This window comes from Lepisma saccharinum, chromosome 23, assembly GCF_977018435.1.
Source record: "Lepisma saccharinum chromosome 23, izLepSacc3.1, whole genome shotgun sequence".
NCBI lineage: Eukaryota > Metazoa > Arthropoda > Insecta > Zygentoma > Lepismatidae > Lepisma > Lepisma saccharinum.
The window spans coordinates 38,779,974-38,797,594 of NC_139251.1; the positions used below are offsets into that span (position 1 = coordinate 38,779,974).

At 38.6% G+C, this 17,621-nt stretch overlaps 1 protein-coding gene across 2 annotated transcripts in view; it reads left to right on the top strand.

Annotated features, from left to right (window-relative positions):
• The window catches only part of LOC146005397 (E3 ubiquitin-protein ligase CCNB1IP1-like), a 33,806-nt gene that overhangs the window by 9,636 nt on the left and 6,549 nt on the right, over nt 1–17,621 (top strand). For both annotated transcript variants that reach the window (XR_014444017.1, XM_083144632.1), the window contains exons 2-4: nt 9,591–9,827; nt 12,362–12,572; nt 16,356–16,447. Coding sequence is in view for 1 of the 2 variants with exons in the window: in XM_083144632.1 (XP_083000758.1) it covers nt 9,606–9,827; nt 12,362–12,572; nt 16,356–16,447 (525 nt within the window). In the remaining variant the exon portion in view is untranslated. The remainder of the gene's footprint in view (nt 1–9,590; nt 9,828–12,361; nt 12,573–16,355; nt 16,448–17,621) is intronic.

Below are 17,621 nucleotides of genomic sequence, written 5' to 3' on the forward strand. Positions count from 1 at the left end.
AATTCCTGATGAAACATGGTGTCCAAGTGACCAAAGTTGGCAAAGTCTTGAGGTTCAGGCACTCAAGATGGTTGAAACCATACATTGATACAAATACGGAGCTTCGAACATCTGCAAAGAGCGAATTTGATAAGGGCTTGTTTAAATTGATGGTGAATTCAGTGTATGGCAAAACAATTGAAAATGTCAGGAAACATACCGATGTTAAAATAATTACTGACCCCAGCCGGAGCAAAAAATTGGTTGCAAAGCCCAACTTCAATTACAGAAGAATTTATGATGAGTACATGGCACTTTTCAACATGATGAAAACAAAGATCAAGTTTGATAAACCTATTTATGTAGGGGCTGTGATATTGGAATTGTCCAAATTACATATGTTAATATTGTATTATGATGTGCTGAAACCTTTTTACGGTGATCGTGTAAAATTATTGTACATGGACACGGATAGTTTTATTCTTGAAATTCAAACAGAAGATGTTTATCAAGATATGTCACAGCCTGAATTGTTTCAATACTTTGATACCAGTGAACATACAAGAATTCAACAACACCACAACAAAAAGGTGCCTGGCAAGTTAAAAGATGAGACACTTGGTGATGTTATTGTGGAATTTGCTGGGTTAAGAGCCAAGATGTACAGTTTTGAAACATGTAGTGGTGCTGTTGCCAAAAAGGCCAAGGGCATTGGCAGAGTAACTGTTGAAAAAGAGCTTGTATTTGAAGATTACAAAAATTGCATCAAATCACAGAGTTCAATCAGAACATCAGAAAATAGAATTCAGAGTGAGGATCACTTGTTGACTTCAAATGTTGTAAGAAAAGTGGCCCTGGACCCACATGATGATAAGAGATGCATTTTGTCATGTGGCACACATACTTTACCTTGGGGGCATTGTGATTTGAAAAATGGAAATCAATGCCCAATTCCAGAGCATGATTTGAAATAAATAAACATGCCTATGAACTTATTTGGGTTCAAAAAACAGGCTATTATGGACCTGCCGACACCACTACCCTCTCCTGATTTACAATCTGTAATGTCTAAACTGAGTGGCTTGTTAATTATTCATCTGAACAGCATACTTACAGATAATGATGAAGAAACAGGCAAAACATTGTACATATTTAACAATAATTTAAATCACTACCAATTACCTGTAGGTGGGCAATTGCAATTTATTACAACCCCCGAGGGTGATGTCAAGATTTCAGTAGGGAGAAATATTTACAGAATTAAGCACTCAAACATGGTTTCTGGCACTGTATATACTGTTTCTGCTGGTGACTGCTTATATATTGAGGTCCCTGGATCCTATGACAAGCTTATACCCTTTTTTATAGAATTAAGAATCAGATACTCTATAATAAATAACCAGTAAAACAAAATGCCTAATGATATATTTGGCCATACAAGGCATGAAGATCACAGTGATGAGATTCTGATGCTTGATGTCAGAGTCAAGAAATTAAGAAGTGATTTACAAGCTTTACAAACTACACTCAATGCCAGTCTTCAATTAGAAATTACAAATTTGCAATCACAATGCATGGACCCTCTTCTCAAAATTGATTCCGAACTCAAAGTGTTGCTTCAGAAATATACTGATCTGGCTACATTGGATAATTTTCAAAGTTTAGAAGAAGCTGTAGCAGCTCTTCAAGCCAAATTTAAGACCCAGGCTAACAACTCTGAGCAATTGAAACAACAATTAGAAGAGCAGATAAATAATGTCCAGGCACAGCTCCAAACAATTGTCAAAAGCATAAAATCACAAGAAGATTTTGATCTAGTGATTTCCACTCTAAAAGAACAGATTCAGTCACTCCAAATACCTAATCTGGACCCTCTGAACAATGCCATAGCCGAGGTTAAAGAAAAAATTGAGACACTTGAAAATTTTATGAACAATTTGCCATCTTCTGATGCTTTGAATGCAATAACTCGGAGTGTTGCCAACATCAAGCTGCAACTTGAAACATATGAAGATTTTGGAAAAATTCAAAGTTCCATAACCCATCTTGAAGGTACAATAGCAGCAGTGCAAAGTGATTTGGCAAATGTACTAGAATCCAGATTGCCTGGGATTGTAGATACACTTGTTAGTGTCCAGCAACAAATCACAAAGCTTGAAAACCTCAACACTGAATCTGAACTGTCTCATTTTCATCACTTGATAGATGATATCCAAACAAAACTTGAAATTTTACAACAATCAACACCCACTCAGGCAGATATAGCCCTGCTCCAAGATGCTATGCAAAATGTGGCTCATGCTTCTGAATTAAACACTGTGAAATTGGCACTTGAATCTTTGCAGAATACAGTATCAAATCTTCCTACATCGCAGGAACTTAAAAATATTAAGAGGGCAGTGAATCGCATATTGAAATCAGAAGATATCAAGAATATCCAAGCAGAGATCAAACATCTCACTCAGACAGTTGCCACTCTACCAACCAATCAACATATTAATGAACTGCATGCCCTGTTTGAGGATATCAGAAGACAGGTCCATGATCTTACTGCTCAAAATTCAAAATTGGCAGTTGTTGAAAATTTGCAGCAAATTGTAGCCAATATCAAGCAACAGCTAGGGACCATGGAATCTAATCAAGCAAATGCTCTGTCTGTTTTTGCCACCCAGCTTCAAGAGATTGTGCAACAATACAAGAGACTTGCTGTGGACATAAAAATCAAGCCAGGCCATGATGATGTTGTTAGGACCATCAATGAGCACCTTGAATCTGTAACAAGTAGATTGCTTATAGCAGAAAAGGAAATAACAGGCATAATCGAGAATCCAAAACATACAGTAATTCTTGAATTGTACAGCATCCCCAACAAAGAATATGATTCTCCATTTACACCAGGTGGCAAAATATATATGCTGTCCCCTGCACAATTTTATTACCAGTTTTTTGTTGGGGGCACATTGAGACCAATCAAGATCAAATATTGGCATCAGCCACAGGCACATCACTACCCTACCTTATCAATAACAAATGCTGATAACAAACCGAAAATCAGCAGTGTCGAGTTAGAGGATTTTACAGACCCCAATACATTAGAAACAGCCTATACTGAAGATGATGGCTCTTTGGAATTTAAAATACAAATAGGGGACAAATTATATTTAGAAAATCCTGCAGTATCAGCTGCTGAACACCCCATAGTTGCAATATTCTTGTTTACATATTATGTCTAGACAAATTATTGTTGATGAATTACACAGACAGGCCCGACATAATTATAAGAGACTCCCAGTAGTTACAAAAGGCATAGATGATTTATGGCAGAGCGACTTGATTGAGTTGTCAAGTGGACAGTTGAAAAACTTAGACAAAATCAACAAGGGCTACAAGTATCTACTCACTGTAATAGACACATTTTCAAAATTTGCCTGGGCTGTGCCACTCAAATCCAAGACTGGAAAATGTGTTACAGAAGCCATCAGGACAATCATCAATTATTCAGGAAGATCACCGCGCTATTTGCAAACAGATAATGGCAAAGAATTTTATAATTCAGTGTTTCAACAATTTATTAAAAGCCAGGCAATAAAACATTATTCGAGTTACAGTGATCTCAAAGCCTCAATTGTAGAGAGATTCAACAGAACCTTAAAAAATCTTATGTATAAACAATTTACCCTCCAAGGTAATTATAAATGGATTAATATTCTTCCAGAACTTCTACATAAATATAACAACTCGGTCCATTCCACAATCAACATGAAACCCTCTGAAGTAACTTCATCTGATGAGCAAAAATTGATCAGGACTGTTTATTATCCTAGATACCAGCCAACAACAAGAAGGGCCAAATACAGGGTGGGCGATCAAGTAAGAATCAGCAAATATAAGCACTTATTCAAAAGAGGCTTTACGAGAAACTGGAGCACCGAATTATTTACAGTGGTTCAAGTTAAACCCGGGACCCTTAACACATATATAATAAAAGACCACCGAGGAGAAATTCTCAAAGGCCGGTTCTATGAACAAGAGCTCAGCAAAACTAAACAGCCTGACACATATCTCATAGAAAAAATCATCCGCAGAAAAGGCAGCAAGTTATTTGTCAAATGGCTAGGACTCCCAGAACACAGCTGGATCGATGCAGACAAAGTGATAATATGAGCACCTGGGATGTTATAAAGAGGCTGCCAGAACCTGAACAACAGAATAAGATAAATGGAGTGCTGCTGCCTGATAATATTAGGTGTCTTATTGTTGGGCCATCGGCTTGTGGTAAAACTACACTAATGGTTGATAATTTTTTATTGGCACCCAACTGGTTAGACTGGAAAAACAGGCACTTGTATGTTTTCTCTAAGAGCTTGGAACAATTAAAATATCAGCAGCTGATGAAGCTATATGATGGATTGGATATTGCCACTTTTGAACCAGATGTTAAGCCACTCCATGAATGTCTCGATAATTCTGTTGTTGTGTTTGATGACATTATATTGGATAATCAAAACAAGGTTAGAAATTTCTTTACACAGGGGCGGCACAAAAACATAGATTGCTTCTACCTGGCACAGACTTTTTCAAAAATACCGAAGCAACTGATCCGAGACAACAGCAATTTTATATGTGTGTTTCATCAAGACCATACCAACCTCAAACACATACATGATGAATATGTAGGTGGGGACTTGAGCTACAATGACTTTTCCAAGTTTTGCAGCAAGTGCTGGAGCCAGGACAGTTATGGGTTTGTCACAATTGATATGACAAGAACACCCAATACTGGCAAATACAGAAATAAAATCAACGATTTTCTAGACGTTGAGACATAAATAAACAACCATGAAACGACCAGTCATTGATGATCTTAAGTTAAGAGATTATCTTGTAAAAAGATTTAAGGGATGGAAATCAGAGAACCGTGGAATTTATGAAAAACACAAACAAACAGAACAGCCTGTCATTGATGCTATTAATAATTTAGGTAAGAATATCAAAACTGTTACAGAGCAAAATCAAGATTTGATCACAGAGCTTGTGCCTGTAGCTGCAAGAAACATATTAGATTATCCATTCACCCCACTTTCCAGTATTCATACACCTAGTCCTGTTGCTCCTAGAAGAATTGAGGCTACACAGGATCCTATTGAATTGGGTCTTCTTGCTCAAAAATATTTAACCACACCTAAAGACAACAAAGATGAGGTCTTTGGCTTATATGCCGACACAGAGCTTGATGGTAGCATCATACATAGAATTGGTAATTTCAGAGTAACTTTTATGGGAGATGATATAATTGTATATTCAGAATCTCGTCTCGGAGAAAAAGGTGCTTTTGTTAAGTACCCCGGAACACCTGGGTTGTGGGAACTGATGACTAGGAAAAGGCCTGGCAGCTATACAGATCAAGATTATGAACATTACAAAGAAATATTAATAAAATCAGATGCTCTATACCAGAACAATGATCCCACACAAAAAAGAGTCAAGTCTAGCAGTGGGGCAAAATACAACAATTTGATCAAGCCCATATGGTCACAGATCAAGACTGGCAGTGGAATCAAACAATACAATACTCTGCCTAAAGAATTTGTGTGGGTTGATGATGTCAGGAAACTTGTAGATAGGTTATTGGTGATAGCTGGGGAGGAAAATGCAGGGAACCACAATTTTTACAATGAAAAGGTTGGAATTATGGACATGATAAGCACAAAATTGTCTAATTTTATAGTGAATGACCCTAAGGGGATTGGATATCTTATAAAAATTATTAATACTCTACCACCTAAATTTTGGAATATTTCTGAGGGTCGGGGCCTGGTTAATGACATTATAAACAAGCTGCCATTTGAACTACATATTCCAGGCTATCAGTATTGTGGTCCCGGTACAAAATTGGACCATAGATTAAACAGAGGGGACCCTGGTGTTAATCCTTTAGATGCTGCTTGTAGAGACCATGACATTGCATACAACACACATACCGACCTTGACAAGAGACATGTTGCAGACAAGAAATTAGAAGAGGCTGCATTTGGTAGATTTGTAAGCAAAGATGCTTCTTTGAGTGAAAAAATAGCAGCATTGGGAACCACCATAGCTATGAGCACTAAACAAAAACTGGGGTGGGGGTTGTGAATATGTATATAATAAACCTACAATGAAGGCCAAGGGTGTTATGTATCAAATACCTTATGCAGGTCTTAAATCTCTTAAAACTATTGACAGTCTCTTGACCAAAAAGCAGCGCAAGAAAAAAAATTCTTGTCTTGCAAAGGGACATGGTATGAAATTGTTGCTTAGTACCCCCCAATTAAAAAAATTACAGCAATCAAGAAAAAAATCACATGTGGGGGGTTTCATATTTACCATCCCTGCCATCTTAGCTGCTCTCGGGGCTGTTGGGAGCTTGGCTGGGGGATCAGCTGCCATAGCAAAAACAGTAATAGATGCCAAGAAAAATAGGGCAGAATTAGATGAGCAGAGGCGCCATAACCTGGCCATGGAGAAAAAAGGCAAAGGTTTTAAGAGAGCCATGAATAAGTTTAAAAAAAACAAGAGCCGCTTACAAACCAAGATATTGAAGCTTTAATCAAGCCATTGGGCATCAAACATTTTAGGGGTGTGTACATGTCTGATTCTTTACCGGAACAACCACTCAACAAAGAGTGTGGCATTGTTAATTTGGATGAGTACAAAAATCAGGGCACTCACTGGATTTGCTATCTTAAATATTTAAAAGATGAGGCATTTGTGTTTGATTCATTTGGAGGTGTTCCACCTGAAAATTTAGTAAAATATCTAAAATCAAATAATCTTTATTACAATAATGCCCGTGTTCAAAATTTCAAAGATGTTAATTGCGGACATTTGTGTTTATCTGTTCTCAGATATATGTCTCAAATAAATAAACCATCAATTGAAAATTTTCAAAAAGCCTTGTGGTATCTGAAACATCATGGGGGTATTCCATCTCACCAGCCAAAATTCAATATTGAAACTCAAATTGCATGATGACATAGTGTATCCCAAAACAATAGCTCTCAGGGCATTTTACGGCATGTACCTGATCCCTAATATTACACACCACAACAACACAATTGCAGTTGGGGATGAAAAAATTGTCATCACTCCAGGGCAGTATAATCTGTCCACTCTAAATGCTCAATTACCCAGAGGTATAGTGTTAAGTCAAAATTCTGTCACTCACAGAGTAGAAATTGTATCTGCCACAGAAACAGTGGATCTGGCTACTATAGGAGAGCTGTTAGGATTTGAGAACAACACAAAACTTGAACCAGGCATCAAACACACTGCTATGAATATACCTAAATTCTTGGCCATAGAAACTCTGAATATTCACTGCAATGTGGCTGAGGGTATGATCACCAAATCAAATGGCATAGGCACTCACAAACAAACCGGCATCATTGCAACATTCAAACCTAATTCCGAATTTATGGAGCCCATCATCTACAATCCATCCCCAACACTATATTTTCCTGTGTGCCATAATAGAATAGATTATATTGAGTTGATGGTCACTAATGAAAAAGAAGAATTAGTTGATTTTGCTGGAGCCACAACAACTGCAATCTTAGAGATTAACATTTAAATAAAAATACATACAATGGAAAATATTGAGAGTTATGAGCTACAATCATTCCCTCCAAACAGGAGGACATTTGCAAATTTAAATCAACCCAACACAGAGATTGAGGTTGATCTTGATGTAGGGGATGGCTTTATACACCCCCACAGAGCAGATCTATACATCAAATTTGATGTTGTAAAGCTCGATGGTACAGATTTTCCGGCAAATTCGAATATAAGACTGGTGGACAATTTTGTGCCGCATCTGTTCTCTGAAATTGAGATCAGAAAGCATGGCGTTGTTATAAACAGAGTGGATTATCCAGGCATTACCTCCACAGCTTTGGCCACTCTAAAATTATCCAAAACCGAAGCTTCATACTACAAAATCGGTGGATTTGAAGCTGGTGATAAAATATTATCTAAGAACCACACTGTGCTGTTCCCGATGCGCCTGTTGCCAGGATTCTTCTCGGATTACAAAGATATCATGTGGAAGGGTGGGTTAAGAATTACATTTAGAAGAGCTGCAAATGATAACAATGCATTGATGAGGTATAGCACATTAAACCCTACGGGGGAAGCTTTGCCTAATACCTTACCAGATGCAGGCAAATGCATTATTCAAACTATGGAGTTAAGAATCCCGGTTGTTGAATATGAGGCCAGTTACGCTCTTAAATACAAAGCAGATATCCTAAAAAATCCACAGGTTCCTCTTCAATTTTACACATATCAATGCGTACAGAAGCCTGCCTCTGGTACTTATTATGAATTTGATGCCACAAGTTCATTCTCCAGTATTCAATTTGACATGCCGGATTTTGTGGTGGTATTGTTTCAGACTGGAAGACACAACAATCAGGAAAAAAATTCAAGTAGATTTGATAACTGCAACATCAAGAACATTTATCTTAAAAATGGCAGAAATGAGGTCTTTCCTAGAGAAAATTACAATTTAGACATGTCCAAGGATGATTTTCTTAAATTATATGAGGCTTTTTCGGCTTTCAAAAGGGTCACTACTGGCAGTACTGATATGTATTACTCACCAGATGAATTCAAAACACGGAGACCCATGTTTGTAATCAACACTTCAAAAAGGAAACAAGTTGTGGTGAATGACAGGACAAACATTAAAATTATCTGTGAATTCCACGAGGCATTACCCGATGACACCATTTGTAGTGTCATTCTCATAGGTGAAAAATCATATGTTTATGATGTAAGAAATGAGAGAGTCACGGAGCAATTCTAGAAGAATTACATTGTTTTAATATTAGATATGTAAATTGAACCTGGTGCCCAATTGAACTTAAACCAGAAATAAATATGTATGTGTGTATGTGTGTGGGTGTGTATATATGTGTGTGTGTGTGTGTATGTGTGTGGATGGGCAGTTTTAAGTGTGGCCACAAGAGGGGCATATTTTTAACAAATTTATGGATAACAATCTCACAGAAGTGCCTTTTGTAAGTATAAACAAATCAATCTGAGAGGGTCATACTTTCTGAGGAAATTCCCGAGGGCATTTTCACAAAAATCTTAGATTAGACAAGATTCCACACTTGAACAAAAAGCTCATATGCTCATGTTAAGCTTGTTTTAACTATAGCAAATCTGCTTGAGGAGGGGTTCATACTTTCTCGGGTTTATAATAGTATCAATACAACTACTCACCTGCTATTTTCACTACCTTTTTATTCTACATCCTGTGTTGTTTTAAGGAATTAAACTATGTTGGTTCGAAGCAGACATTGTTCTCTGCTTATTGACGTCTTTATTTCAATTCATTGTCATCACATTGTGTAATTCACACCGAAAGAAAATGGTGGTGGACAATTCGTCTACTGTTTCTTTCGCCCTTGGGTGTACAATAGGCAATTTTAGGCCCATTAAAATCTACAGTACCCTGAAAGTACTGAAATGTTCCCGGCAACAAAACAGCTATTTAGGGCAATATTCGAGCTCTTAATAATTACTACAAAATATTTGTTACACCCGTTTAACGTGTTTTGCAGGATGTGTGTTAAAATATGGCAGAAGTGGATTTGATTTGCAACTTCAAGAAATGTAGGAAACGACTTGGTACTTCTGCGTGGGTAACCAGCTGCTCACATGCTTTCTGTGAGGAAGATGGCGCGAAGGAATTTTCGAGGAGCTCCCAAGAAAACAAGTGCCCAGCCTGCAACTCTCCACTGCCAGGAAAGTACGACATTGTGAAGGTGGACCTAAACCCAATGGAGCAGTTCAAGTCAGTAAGGAACTGTTCACATTTCAAGTCTGATATTGATTTACTCGGATTGTATCGATATATTTCATAAGCAGTAAAATCATAAAATGTACAGGGTGTTCACATGAAACGTCCCTGATTTCAAACCGAGCCTTAATTGTCTTTGCATCTGGTGGATACCGTTTAAACGAACGTCTCAAATGTCTGGACTGAAGTTGGCGTTTTCGTTTCTGCATATCACACCACACAGGGGAGACTGGGGTATTGCCGAACACTTACGCTTTGAGGTTGTAACAGGCCCGTAGCCAGGCAGGGGCCAGGGGGGGCTGATCGCCCCCTGGAACTATCGTCAGCACCCCCTGGCACTTAGGTCAGCCCCCTTGACATTAGGTAAAACTACTGTGTGTAATTTGTTTGCAGTGAAGAGTGAATATGTAGACAGCCGATATTAATTTGCTCACAACTTTGGTGAAGGATAAATTCAGGGAGCATGAACAGCATTATTACATTCCTTCATCTTATTTATAAGTAGTCTAGTAGCAGCAAGTATTTAGGAGATTCTTATCTCTAGACTTCAGAAAGTTCCTTTACAGGGGAGCTTCTTTATCTGTACCTTCTTTTCCCCAGTTGCAACCTCCCATTTATACAGAAATCTGTGACTTTGATGTCATTATGCAAATTCTCTCCGCATCTTCGTCAAAGGCTAATAGCTCCCAAGTTTTGGAAACGAAGGGGAGTTTTATTGTTTCTGCAGGGAGTGGAATGTACGCTAGGCACTATGATTGAATATTGCCCCTTTTTTGTTGTGTGATATCTGTATCATCAAATATAGTATGGAGTGTGTAGTAAGGGATGATTTCAGTAGCAGCCAATTAACAATTCAAGCGATATTTTAAAAGATATAGAAAAAATGTAGTATTTGTGTGATATTTCTAAACTTTATGTAACTTAATTACCCCCACACACATAATTTACCTTAATTTAACACTGTTAAACTTTTGAAAAATGGAGTTGATTTACAAAGCCCCCCCTCATTACCCGTGAGCCCCCCTGGAGATCAATTCTGGCTACGGGCCTGGGTTGTAAGCATTTTTTTTAGCTTCGTGGATTCTAAAAGAACCTTGATACCTTCTCTTCCAAATTAAGACAGGGACAGTGCTCCCAAACTATTTGCTGTAGGCTACACAAAAAACTATGAATAGGGCCCATTGCCCTGAATTTTGGGGTAATGCCGAACACCGTGTTCGCCATTACCCTCATGAAAAATAACTATGATAAAAACAGTTGGCTTTCGATGTCTTCCTTGGTGGGTTCCTCATCTGAAATGAAATGTTTTGCTGCAGTTAGAAAAATTCCCAAAGTGTCGACTTCGAGATTAGATCTGGAGACCTCAGAACACAAAAATGAAGAGTTCAAGTCTAATACAGACGCAATATGCGGTCTCCCCTACTGCGTTATATCTTGTGCTGTCGTCATCGTTTCCAATTAATCGGCACCTAAGAAAAACTTTTTTGAATTGCTTTACATGATGCCGCAAACCGCAAGGCTCTTATGTCGAATAGTTTCATCTCAATTGTAATTTAAAATCAAGGAGGTTTCATATGGACACCCTGTAGACGCACATTTACAGAGGTTTAATGATCATATGTGGACAATTTTAAGTACATGCGAGTCCACGGCATGTACGAGTAACTTTTCTGTAGAGGGCCTTACCGATTTTTTTAGGGGGAGGGTGCAGATCCGGGTATCTGCTTGGATATCTAGGAGGGAAGATTCTCTGGATATCCAGTAATGGATATATCCCATGGAATTCTAAAGGATTTCCATAATATTCATGGATCTGATATGGGCATTGGCTGTCCATAGCTCTTCGAGAGATGATTTAATTTTAATTTTAACTATTCCTGGAACTAGCATTCTCTGTTGAAGAAGATACAGCTTGCATAGTACACAAATTCAGAAGTATTACTAAATTACCAATCGCTGCTTGAATTTCAACTACATTTATAATGACAGAATATGGAGAAGGGGTGAGAAAGAGATATATATATATATATATATATATATATAGATTCATTCTTAAAATCATTTAGAAATTCTAAATCAAACTTTTTTAATTGGTTGTTTATTGATTTTTCTAATGTAGCATTATTACTAGGTAAATCATCTCTAGTCGAATGAAGGGAATGTTGTTGTTATCGATTAAATTTGAGAAACAAAACCAGTACAGTTTATAACAGGGATAGCCTTCATCATGCTATTGGAAAGGAGGTCATGCTCCGTCACTGGGGGGGGGGGGGGGGGGGGGAGGGAGGAATACCTATACCTACAAATCGGGGGGATGCTTTATGAAAATTTTCTTAACTGGGGGATATAGCATCCCCCATGTTTTACCAATTTCAGGACTGGTTAGATCATGCATTAACAACTAATCTAGAAAAGATGATATAAATGTAAGTTTGTTTAGTATCATTACATTATAATGAAAACTTAAGCTTGTAGTTTTACTTAGAACTTAACAACAAAAAATTCACCACATTTACATTTTCCATTATATAGATGGTATTGGCTGGACTGCGACCAGAAATTGTATTAGATATAGCCACCAGGGCAATATCCTTTTGGAATTATCAAATCAATCAAGAGACGCTCTTTCAAGAAGCAGCTGCCAACCGGTACAGAGAGAGAAACCAACAGCTGGAGGATTATTATGCTGACATTATTACAAAAGTGAAGAATGACAACCATGGCCTCCGAAGGCAGCTAGAATGTAAGGATAATTAATATATTCTAAAGAGAATAAAGTTCTACAAATTGATATTGTCAAGTGCACGCATACTTGAGAATAAATTAATAGTCAGAAGCATAAAGTTGAAAGGCTGTTAAAATGGAAAGTAAGATATTCAAGCAACTTAACGTATATGATAATATTTTAATATATTTAAAACTGATAATTGGCATGCATTGTTCTTAAAAAGTAGTCACAATTTATGTAATACCACATGTGCTTGTTACTTGTTTTCAGAGATTAAAGCTGCGTCGGAATTGGCAAGTGCTCTGTTAAGTTCTTTCCGTCACTTTCCTGTGCCGTCGAAGGCATCCGAATTGACAATTTGGCATGCTGCCTTGCAGTACAGTTGCCACTTTTCCAGCCAGGTGTCAGCTCGAACATCGCCCACCATCCTCTACGGCGCAGGTGCACAGTATGAAAGCAGAAGGCAGATGCCAACGAAACATCACAATTCTTTCCACCTTTTTACTACTCGTATTCAAATCTGGCATGTGGTTTCTTCTTTTACATTTTTCTAAATATAGTGTTATCGATAAAATAGCCAAGTAGTACCGAGTTTTACATAGTCTATTCAGTAAATGTTGACTCTACAAAGTGTAAGTTTCAATATGACTGCCAAGCACAGGGTTGCAGCAAGTCGAAGTGTTCACTTCTCACACCGTCTCCCCTCCAACTCCACCTATGCCACAGATTCAGACCATGTCGGTAAGGGGGATTTTGTGGGTGGAACGGTGTTCTAGGCGACAGCGGCCTAGATGAAGATTTGATTCATAAGGTTTCAGCTGTACTCCTGAATGCAGGTAATATACGCTGTCTTAATTGTTGTCATTGGTTTCTAGATGCAGATATCTTACATATTTTCTCGGCTGTTCTCTGTGGAGACTTGCAATCATCATCAGCAAGATTGCTTGGCAATTATTCTCGGATACTACATACTTGCTTCTACTGACTATGCACACATATAACATTAATTGTGTCCTGCCTCCTTGGAAGCTAAATGCAGTTTACATGTGCAGCTGGTCACAGTCTTGACTGTTCTCTCTCTAGATGGACTTGCACTGTCTCATGACTGTTACGTTTGGAGACTACTGTACTCCTTGCACAATGTCTTTGTCTCTCTTGGTAAATAATACATTGTCTTCTTGTCTGTTCCGAGATGTAATTACTGTTCTCGCCACAAACTGGACACAAATTACGTATGCTGTGTTGTAACTGTTCTTGCCAGGTACTAGTAACTGCTCCTCGCTTTCCACAACTCTGTAAATTATGAAATAGCCCCCTTCTCCATTATCAAAAAGACCATGTCTTTTGGAATTACTTCCATATAGTTTGAATAGGGAAGTCTCGTTTATATTTCCAAAAAAGCTACAATCTTTCAGTTACATTATAACCCACAGTGCAACAGCCAAAGGGGCACAGGCCCTACCTACTGACTGCCAGCCTCACTCCCACCTGCGGAGGTGGGATATCATTCAAACCAGTTACAGGGTGACGTGTAGTCAACACGACGAATCCCCAGTCGTTGTTGGTTTCCATGACCGGATTATGCTACTCATTCATAGCTCCCCAATTTCCTCATGATGGTGGGTGGCCACCAGTCCCATACACTGGCCAAAATATGAGGAGTTGCATTGTTGTTGTTACGCTTCTCCCATGAGACTCGAACATGTGCACGTCCTGTAGCTGGAGCCCAAAGCCTGACGCCTTAGACCACACGGCCACAGTTACATTACATAAAAATAATTGTGAGTTTCTGTGCTGTATGGGTGGCTTTCTTATTGACTGTTCAATTTCAGTAACTGGACAGGAATCATTTTCCAGTCTGGAAATGAACATTTGGTAAGCATTATTTAAATCATCTTCGAACTTTACAAGTAAAATCTATGAGCACACTTATGACTCTGTACATAAACTTGAAGCTGTACCATACGAGGGTCACTATTTATATTTTGAGCCTTGGCAACACTGATTGAAGTTAGGCGCTATTTGACGTTTGCACGGAATCGTCTGGCTTTATTGACCATAACGTACTTCAAATGTTTTGTCAATAGCTTCATTTGTGTTGTTTATGTTGCCTTGGAGATTGCGTGACAACAATAAAATGGAATTAACTCGTGAACATTTTTGTGCGATGATTTTTTTACGATTTTCGACGTGGATTATCAAGACAAGAGTGCATCGATCAACTTACTTCCACATTTGGCGATGAAGCCCCATCCTTTGCCACTGTGAAACGCTGGTATAACGAATTTAATCGTGACCGCCATTCGCTCACCGACGAGATTCGCGAAGGTCATCCAAAATCAGTTGTTGTTCAAGAAAACATTGATGCTGTGCAAAACCTAATACTGCAAGATCGTCATGTGACATACTGTGAGATTGAGGCAACCATAGGCATTAGTTCCACCACCATGATCATTTAGCTGTGAGAAAGGTATGTTCTCGTTGGATCCCACACAATTTGACAAAAACTCAAAAAGATGCTCGCGTCAATTGGTGCAAACAAATGCTCAATAAATACAATCGTGGTGCTTCAAAAGACGTATATAAGATTGTAACAGGTGACGAATCATGGATATATGCATATGAGCCGGAACGTAAACAGCAGTCGACTGTATGGATGTTTCAAGATGAACCCAATCCAACAAAAGTTGTTTGCGCTCGAAGCACATCGAAACAAATGGTCGCCTGTTTTTTCGGGAAAACTGGTCATGTGGCAACTGTACCTTTAGAGGAACGTAGAACGGTCAACTCTGAATGGTACACAACAATTTGTTTTCCAGAGGTCTTATGTCAAATACGGAAAACAAACAAACGCCGTCGGATCATTCTTCATCAAGACAATGCCAGCTGTCACACATCTCGTCTAACAACCGACTTTATGAACAGTCAAAAAATCGAATTGATGGGTCATCCGCCGTACAGTCCTGATTTGGCACCCAATGACTTCTTGTTCCCGAATGTCAAGAATAAATTGCGTGGACAACGATTTTCGTCGGCGGAAGACGCGGTTGATGCGTTCAAAAACCATATTATGGAGGTGTCTCAAGAAGATTGGAAAAACTGCTTTGACAAATGGTTCGAACGAATGCAAAAGTGTATTGACCATAAAGGAGAATACTTCGAAAACCAATAAAGCAGTTTTCAATGCCAAATTCCTGTTTTTTCATTGTTAGGCTCAAAATATAAATAGTGACCCTCGTATCACACTTTCTGTTCAAATATAAACAAATCTGCACTCAGAATGAGATGCGTTTGCTATCCAGTTGTTGGTTTGGGAAATGGGGTACTTTGAAATAGATCTTCATTTACCCTCTATTCCAAATTTTCATACCGATTATAACAATGCCTGTCCTGTACCATAGTCATACGGTCTAAGGCGCCATGCTTTGGGCTCCGAATACGGGATGTGTGCAGGTTTGAGTCTCCTGGGGGATGTGTAACAACTTTTCTCCTGAGATTTTGGCCTATGTATGGGATCGGTAGCCACCCACCATCATGAGGAAATTGGGGAGTTACGAATGAGTATTTTAATCCTGCCATGAAAACCTGCAACAACGACTGGGGGTTCGTTGTGCTCACCACACATCACACCGGTTGGATGATCACCCACCTCGGGTGAGTGAGTAGAATCAGGTGGGAGTCAGGCCAGCAGTCGATGGGTACGCCAAGGCCCTCAATGGACTGTTGCGCCGTGGGTTATTATTTCTATTATTATAGCAATGCAAGGAGCAACATGATCATTTCTTTTTCTAATTGCAGCTACAAAGAGGGACCTTGATAACATTTCTCAAAGAGCAGCTGAACTATCAGAAAAGTTGGGTGAAAAAACTAGACAACACCAAAAACTCCAGGTGAGCATTCTCTTTGAACCTTCAGATTTACCATTTACATAATATTTGTGTTTCAGGGAATGAAAGATGTATTAAAGTAATTTGACTTGCTTCTTGTTATTTAGCATCGCTTTTCTTCCACTTTTGCAACGATGAGGATGATCGATGATATGATGAAATTGATGAAGGGACACTCAACTAAAGAACATTCAAACCTAGGACTTACGGCATCGTAGTGGTCATCGAAATTAATTGAACACACACACACAAATATTTTCATGGATAAGTAAGTATTCATTTTTCCTTTATCAATAATATTTAAGATATATGCACGCAACATGTTCCTTAAACGTCCTCAAATTTCCTCATTTTTAAAGGCGTGACTCGAACCCGGGAGCCCCTGCGTCATAACTTGATAGACCTTCCCCAAGGGATCCGGCTGAAGCGCTGGAAGTACCTTCTTAAAAGTAAACTCAGCTTTATGCAAAAAGCACCGTTAACGGCAGGACGGAACTCGCCCAACGGCTTTAACGATCGGAAATTTGAATAGATCGAGAGAACATTTCTCACCCCCAGTTGTAATCAGAACGTTACAATTCATAGTCTGATTATCGAAAGAGTTACCGCGAGGAGTGGTGCGCTATCGAAGCTTCATTTCAGGGACCGTGCCTGCACATCAGAACCGACGGATATGATCTGCACCTCCGGAACTACAGATAAACGAACATCCTTTTCTGTTGTTGTTATGACCCTGCCAGACCAGTCAATCGAAGTGTTAAATATCGAATGCTAAAGTGTTCTTATTTCACAGGGGCGAGCCCCCTTTACAAGTAGAAGGTAGCTCTCCTATAAGCAAGTTGCTTTAGGCTGGCTTAGCATAAGTTCGATCCCAAAAACCCATAGGGGATTTTATACGGTACACCCTCATGATTGACAATTATTAAAATAAAACATTAAAAGGAGAAAAGTGTAGAACATCAGTACTCAATACAGAAACTTAATGAAATAGGACTGAATGTGAGACTGAATATATAATAGACATTATGAAAAATCGATGTGCAGGATGCAGGACTAAGATTTTCTAACCTAGTGACAGAAGTTGTTCTGTCAGTACAACATAATTAGATTGGATTGGATTGGATTGATTTGGTTTCTTATATTTTGCATTTCTGCCACTTTTGGCTAATCACGAAGA